The sequence below is a fragment of the Corvus kubaryi genome, unplaced genomic scaffold, assembly GCF_017639235.1.
Source record: "Corvus kubaryi isolate FWS band 111438036 unplaced genomic scaffold, C.kubaryi_AGA036_p1.0 37005, whole genome shotgun sequence".
In the NCBI taxonomy this organism is placed as follows: Eukaryota; Metazoa; Chordata; class Aves; order Passeriformes; family Corvidae; genus Corvus; species Corvus kubaryi.
In genome coordinates, this window is record NW_024581008.1 from 33,968 (window position 1) to 41,206 (window position 7,239).

General features: G+C 52.0%; 1 protein-coding gene and 2 long non-coding RNA genes across 6 annotated transcripts in view; 2 read left to right on the forward strand and 1 right to left on the reverse strand.

Moving 5' to 3' along the window:
* LOC121660943 overlaps positions 1-99 on the forward strand; it is a 353-nt gene extending 254 nt beyond the window's left edge. The window contains exon 3 of the long non-coding RNA XR_006014809.1: positions 33-99. This is a non-coding gene — a long non-coding RNA (uncharacterized LOC121660943). The remainder of the gene's footprint in view (positions 1-32) is intronic.
* LOC121660941 overlaps positions 1-5,757 on the reverse strand; it is a 7,366-nt gene extending 1,609 nt beyond the window's left edge. Inside the window, exons 1-5 of one of the 3 annotated variants that reach the window (XM_042020553.1) lie at positions 3,043-3,761; positions 2,781-2,878; positions 2,546-2,696; positions 2,019-2,459; positions 192-299 (exon numbers count right to left, since the gene is read on the reverse strand). In XM_042020553.1, the coding sequence (XP_041876487.1) occupies positions 192-299; positions 2,019-2,459; positions 2,546-2,696; positions 2,781-2,878; positions 3,043-3,301 (1,057 nt within the window). In that variant the 5' untranslated portion in view covers positions 3,302-3,761. Of the gene's footprint in view, positions 1-191; positions 300-2,018; positions 2,460-2,545; positions 2,879-3,042; positions 3,762-5,382 lie in introns of those variants that run through there. The other 2 variants (XM_042020554.1, XM_042020552.1) reach the window with 2 other exon arrangements.
* The window catches only part of LOC121660942, a 6,117-nt gene continuing 2,862 nt past the window's right edge, over positions 3,985-7,239 (forward strand). Inside the window, exons 1-3 of one of the 2 annotated variants that reach the window (XR_006014808.1) lie at positions 3,985-4,200; positions 4,745-5,157; positions 6,190-6,312. This is a non-coding gene — a long non-coding RNA (uncharacterized LOC121660942). Of the gene's footprint in view, positions 4,201-4,479; positions 5,158-6,189; positions 6,313-7,239 lie in introns of those variants that run through there. The other variant, XR_006014807.1, reaches the window with a different exon arrangement.

Genomic DNA, 7,239 nt, shown 5'->3' on the forward strand with positions numbered 1-7,239 from the left:
TGCGGGGTCAGAATTCCCAGATTTTGGGAAAGGATCCAGGGGTCAGTGCGGGGTCAGAATTCCCAGATTTTGGGGAAGGATCCAGGGATCAGTGCGGGGTCAGAATTCCCAGATTTTGGGGAAGGATCCAGGGCTCAGTCCGGGGTCAGCCCCCCCAAATTGGGGATCCTGCCCCGGCGTCCCGGCCAAACCTTGCCGGGAATTCCGGCTCCGCTTCCTCCTCCAGCAGCAGCAGCAGCCGCTGACCACGAGCAGCAGCAGCAGCCCCGCGGCCGCCGCTGCCCACGCGCCGAAATTCCCTGGAAAGGAATCCCAAAATCCTGGAATTGGCGTGGGAAGTTCGGGATTTAAGGCCCCTTCCCACCCCACCCATTCCAGGGTTCCCTGAATGTCCAAATGAAAATTTTCTGCCTTGTATCGAATTAAAAAAAACCTATAAATAACTATGGATTAAATACACCGAAATAAGTTGATAGTTTCTATATCTAGGGATGAAAGTAGGGATTTTATAGACATTAAAAAGTACCGAATTCTAATAAAAATAAATCCGTACATATTTTATATATAAATATCGATTTTATGTCAATTCATATCTAAAAATTGATCTCTAAAATTGACATTGTCAAGTGTGTTGTACATGAAAATATGGATTTTATATATAATATCTATTAAAAGTATGGTTTATATATAAAAATAAGTATTTCTATATAAAAACAGGTCTAAATTATCTAGCTAAGTATGTATTTTATAATCTATAAATCAGAATTTATTTTATATATTAAATCAGTATATATTTATTTTATTTATATATTTCATATATGTCTATAATACATGAAAATATGGATTTTATATATATATTATATATATAAAGTATGTTTTATATATAAAAATAAGTCCCTTTTTCTATAAAAAAGGTATAAATTATCTAGCTAAGCATATATTTTATATATATGCATACAATAGATGAAAATATGGATTTTATAGATATAAAAAGTATGTTTTATATATAAAAATAAGTATATTTTATATATCAACATAGGTATAAATTATATATCTAAGTATATATTTTATATCTATAAATCAGAATATATTTTATATAAAAATAAGTGTATTATATATAAAAAAATAATTTTATATATATTATAGAGATTAAAAGTATATTTTATATACAAAATAAATATATTTTATGTATAAAAATAGGTAGAAATTATATATCTAAATATATTCTTTATATATATACATCAGAATATATTTAATATATATAAATAAGTGTCTTATATATGAAAATTTGGATTTTATACATAATATTTACATTAAAAGTATGGTTTATATATAAAAATAAGTATATTTTATATAAAAATAGGTATAAATTCTATATCTAAATATATATTTTATATCTATAAATCAAAATATATTTTAAATATATAAGTGTATTATATATTAAAAAATGGATTTTTACATATTATATCTATACAAAAAGTATGCTTTATATACAAAAATCAGTATGTTTTATATAAAAATAATTATAAATTACGTATCTAAGTATTTATTTTTTATCTATAAATCAGAATATATTTTAAATATATAAATACGTGTATGATATATGAAAATATGGATTTTCTATGTACATAAAAAGTATGGTTTATACCCAAAAATAAGTATATTTTTATATAAAAATAGGTGTAAATCATATATCTAAGTTATGTATTTTATATCTATAAATAAGGATATACCTTATACATATCCATAAGGATGGATTATATATATATATAAAATAAGTAGGGATTTTATGTAGAATTTACACCAAATTTGTGCCTATCACATAGAAAAATCACATCCAACCCACCTATTTCACCTCTATAGAAACCATTATTTCCTGCTCCTTTCAAGCCCTAAAACCACACTTTTCCCCCACTTAAACCCCGAATCCTCAGGCCCACCCTATCCGGGACCGACCCTCGCGGATCCCCTCCAGATCCCCAGAATTCCCAAATCCCCCAATCCCATGGAAAAGCCACCTGGGGGGGGACAGGCGAGCTCGGTGCTGGCCGCGCTCCAGCCCGCGGGGCTGCTGACGTTGCAGAGGCAGATTTGGGGTTCCGCGCCCTCGGTGACGTTCCGGAGCAGCCGGGATCCCTTCTCCAGCCGGGATCCGTTCTCCAGACGAGATCCGTCCTCCGGTTGGGATCCATCTTCTGGTTGGGATCCCTTCTCCAGCCGCGATCCCTTCTCTGGCCCAGATCTCTTCTCCAGCTGGGATCCGTCCTCTGGCCTGGATCCCTTCTCCAGCCGGGATCCCTTTTCCAGCTGGGATCCGCTCTCCGGCGTTCCCGGGGGATCCCCAGGACAGGCCCAGCTGTGGGAGACGTTCCCGGCGCTGGAGCAGAGCAGGGACACGAGGCACCAGCCCTGATCCTGCCGCAGGATTTGGGTCTCCAGCCGCGGCTGCCGGACGGGGTCTGCGGGGACAGGGAGGGTGAGAGGGGCCGGGGGGACAGGGGGCAGACGGACAGAAGGACGAAGGGATGGGGGCGCGGCCGCTCACCCCACACGGACACTCGGAAGCAGCAGAAGGAATTCTCCGATGGTGAAGTGCCAATCTTGGCCTCATAGACCCCACTGTCCTCCTTCCTCACGGGGGAGATGCACAGGGAAAGGGTCTCCCGATGGAAATTGGCTCTCCCGTGGAAGGAACCCTTGGGATACGAGGAAGTACCGGCCTTGAGCTCGGTCAGGATGCGCTCCTGCGTTCCTGAGTCCGGCTTCATTCTCCACTCCACCTCGCTCCACTCCCGTCGGGGTTTCTCCGGAGTCAGACACAGCGATCCCGCGGTGGACACGTCCACGGACACGGTTTGATCCTGGCATTCCAGGAGTCCTAAAGCAGAGCGGGGGAGCCCCGGGTGAGTCTGTGACCCCGGGAGAGGCTCCAGAGCTGCGGAGGAGCAGCTCCTGTCGCAGAGCTGCAGCTCCCAGCACGGCCCCTCCGGATCCCAGGGGACCATTCCCCATCCCCATCCCGGGGATTCATTCCCTCCTCACCATCCTGGCCTGGCTCTGGGTCTGCTCCCCACCCCAGGGAATCCATCCTTGCCACGCCATCCTGGCCTCGGTCCCGATCCCTATCCCAGGGAATCCGTTCCCTCCTCACGATCCCAGAGTGGCTGTGTCCCTGTTGCCCATCCCCATCCCAAAAGTTCCATCCTTTCCTTACCATCCCAGTCTGGTTGATTCCCCGTTCCCATCCCAAAAGTTCCATCCTTTCCTCACCATCCCGGTCTGGTTGGTTCCCTGTTCCCATTCCAAAAGTTCCATCCTTTCCTCATCATCCCAGTCTGGTTGGTTCCCCATCCCCATCCCAGAAGTTCCGTCCTTTCTTCACCATCCCGATCTGGTTGGTTCCCTGTTCCCATCCCAGAAGTTCCATCCCCTCCACGCCATCCCAAACTGGTCCTGTGTCCATTCCCCATCCCAGAATTTCCACCCTCTCCCCATTATCCCAGGCTGTTCCCCATTCCAGGGGTTCTCCCCACACCATCCTGGCCTGGCTGAGCGTCTGCTCCTCATCCCAAAAGCTCCAATCCCTCCACACCACCCTAGGCTGGATCCCCATCCCAAAATTTCCACCCTCTCCCCATTGTCCCAGACATATCCCCCATCCTGGGGGATCCACTCTTTCCACACCACCCCAGAGGGGCTCTGGGCCTGGTCCCCCATCCCCATCCCAAAATTTCCACCCTCTCCCCATTATCCCAAACTGGTCGAGTGCCCGCTCCCCATGCCAGGGGTTCCACTCTCTGCACCCCACCCCAGACTGGTTCGGTGCCCGTTCCCCTCCCGCCCCAACCCCAGGGAATTTCACGCCTTGCCCCCCTTTTTCTCTCAACTTTCTGACTTTCTCGTCTCAGAGCAGCCCCGGATGTCGAGGGTGACGACAAAGGCCCCCAAAATAAAACCTGCTGAACATCCGGAGGGCCAATGCTGCTTCCTGTGGCTCCGTGTGGTCAGGGTAGCTGTGGGGGCAGCTTTGCACGGCTCAAAAAACCAAAAAAAAAACCCTCTTGCCTCAGCCCTGAGCGCAAATCCCACCCATCCCGGGGTTTTTCCGCCAGGAAATCCCTCCCGGGGCGCATCCAGAGCCACCAGCTTGGCTGTGGGAACACCAAGAGTTCCCAGCTCCGAGTCTTGGCAAAGCTGCAGGTGTGGGGACACCCCCAAGGCTCGGGAAATCCGGGAATTCCAGAGGCTGGAGCAGGGAAAAGCTGGAAATCCTTCCCAGGAGGAACGGGAGCAGGGAGTATTTATCGGAGGGACCTGCAGCTCTCGGGAAGGGGCTCCAGGTCCCAAAATTCCTGCAGGATGCTGGGATTGCCCCTTCCCGCTGCTCTGGTGCTGCCAGGGAGGGGTGGGAGGGTCCCAAAGTTCTCCTGAGGGAGCTGGGGGGGCTCATCCCGGGGAAAAGGGGGGATCCGGGGGGAATTTGGGATCTGATCGCAGGGAATGGGGCCAGCACAAGAGGGAACGGCCTCGAGCTGTGCCAGGGGAGGCTCAGGGTGGATATTTGGGAAAATCCCTCCTGGAAAGGGCGGCCAGGCCTTGGGAGGGGCTGCCCAGGGAGGCTTGGAGTGGCCATCCCTGGAGGTGTCCGAGGGATCCCTGGAGTGTCCAGGGGATCCCTGGACATCGCTCTGGGGACCCGACACAGCTTGGACTCGCTGACCTTGGAGCTCTTTCCCAACCTCAGAAATCCTGGGATTCTGCAAATCCGGGAGGTGGCAGGGGAGAAAGGACCCCAAACCACCCCCAAGGTGTGGCCAGAAGATGCTCCAGGCACCTGGAGATGCTCCAGGGCCAAACCCTCTCCCAAATCCCGCTGTTTCCCTGCTCCCCACGCCCAAAAATCGCTGTTTTTAGGGAAAAAAGACCCTCAGCCCCCACCAGCTGCCCCAAAATCCTGGGAAAACGAGGCTGTGCCGGTTCGGCAGAGGGATTTGGGCTTGGCAAGCGGGAGAAGCCCCGGCTGCGAAGTTCGGGACCTGCCGGCACAGGGAAGTCGCGCCCTTCAGACAAATTCCAGCTCCGAAACGCTGCCCAGGAAGGGGAACCGGCCCCGCGTCACAGCCCCGGTCTGGCTCCACTTTCCCTGGGCAGGGCGGGGTGAGAGAAGCGAGAAAACCCCCCCCAAAAAAAACCCCCCGCCGCTCCTCTCCCCCCCCTCCCCCCCCCCCCCCCCCAAATCCCCCCTTCTCCCTGCTCTGCCTGCTCCGCTCCAGCTTTTCCCTGGAATTCCCGCATTCCCGCACCCTTCCTGCCCTCTCCATCCCCACCCAAAGGCGAGCGCGTCCCTCCCCGGGCGACCCCAAGCCCGCGCCCCCTCCTCACCTCGGCTCCCCGGCAGCCCCAGCAGCAGCGCCAGCAGCACCGGGGCACAGCGGGGACCCCCGGCCGGGGACATCTCGGAGGAGCCCCCCCGGAGCAGCCGCGGGAGCTGCGGGGACCCCTCGGGGCTGGCGAGTGCCCGGCCGGGACTTCCTCCGCTCCTGCGTGCGGTTACTTCGCTCCTTCCTCCTCCTCCTCCTCCTCCTCCTCCTCCTGCTCCTCCTGCTCCGGGGGGGCTCAGGGCGCGTTGTCACCCCCCCGGGCCACCCCTGTCGCAGGGGGGGACAAGGACATGGCGCGAGTGTGGCGCTGCTCAGCCCCAAAACTGGCATTTAATTAATTTTAATTGCCCCAGGAGGGCGCGGTTGCGGTTTGGGGGTTTTTTGGGGGGGGGGTTTTGCTTTCCCTTTGCAGAGAGCGCCGGGGACAGTTGGGGACGTGGCCACGGGTTCCGTGTCCCCCCCAGCTCGGAGCCCCCCGCGGCAGGATCGGGACCTTTGGGGAGGAATATCCAACCCCAAAATGCCCTCTCCAGCCCCAAAATTCCCGTTCCATCCCTAAAATCCCCATCCAGCCCCAAAATCCTCCTCGTTCCAGCCCCAAAATTGCCGTTCCATCCCTAAAATCCCCATCCGGCCCCAAAATCCTCCCCGTTCCAGCCTCAAATCCCCATTCGGCCCCAAAATCCTCCTCGTTCCAGCCTCAAATCCCCGTTCCAGCCCCAAAATTCCCGTTCCATCCCTAAAATCCCCATCCAGCCCCAAAATCCTCCCCGTTCCAGCCTCAAATCCCCGTTCCTTGGGATTCCAGGGATGCGGGGGGAACCCGCCGGATTTGGGGTGCTCGGCCGTGCCTCGACCCTCCTCGGATTTCCACCTTTTCCCTGGATTTTTGCCTTTTTCCTCCTCTCCTTCGTCCTTTGCTGAGCTCCAGGTGAGTTTGGGAGCATTTTTGGGGGCGGCTCAGGAATTTTCGGTCAATTGATGGAGACGTTATTAATGAATTGCTGTTAAAAAAAATGGGGGTGTTTTTGGTTTTGGTTTTTTTTAAGGAAAGGCTGTTTTCCGAGAAAAAGTCGCGCTTTTATTTTACAGGGATTTTCCCGGTTTTGGGGAGCAAAGGGGGGAGTGATGCTCCAGAGCTTCCCGTGCCCCTGGAAAACGGGATTCCCTTTATTTTAGCCGGGATACCAAAATGATTCTGGAAAAAATGAACCCAAATTTACCGAGAACAAACAACCTGAAAGCTGAGGAAGGCGAGGGGAGGATGCGACGGGAGGAGGAAATTCCCAGACAATTCCCAAACAATTCCCAGACAATTCCCAAACAATTCCCAAGCTGCTCCCAGACTGCCCCGGGGGGATCTCCAGAGGTTTTGGGGTTTTTTTTCCCCCTTTTACCCAAAATCTGAGCTCGGGATCTGGGAATAAATCAGGGACTAAATCGCTGTTCCCGGGGTGGTTTTTCCCTGCTCCCGGCGGCTTTTCCCGGGATTTCAGCCGTGCCCAAGCGGCGCTGGAAGAGAGCAAAGAGGGTCAGCGGCCCCTAAATCCGATCCCTGCGCCGTCTGCTGCTCCTCTTTAATCACCTTAGGCCGAGCTCATTGCTCATTCCCGGCCATTCCCGGCCATTCCCGGTGGTTTGGAGTTGGGGACAAGCGGTCCTGGATGTGCTGGAGGGGTGGGAAAGGGGCGGATTCCCGGGAAAAAACGTGGCGGTGGGGATGGGAAGGGTGGGATGGGCAGTGGGAGTGGGATTCCCAAAGCCTGGAATGGCCAGGGGTGGGTGTCCAGGGGAGGGAAACTGAGGCACGGCTTTGGGATGCTCCGGGATTCTCTGGGATGCTCCGGGATCCTTTGGG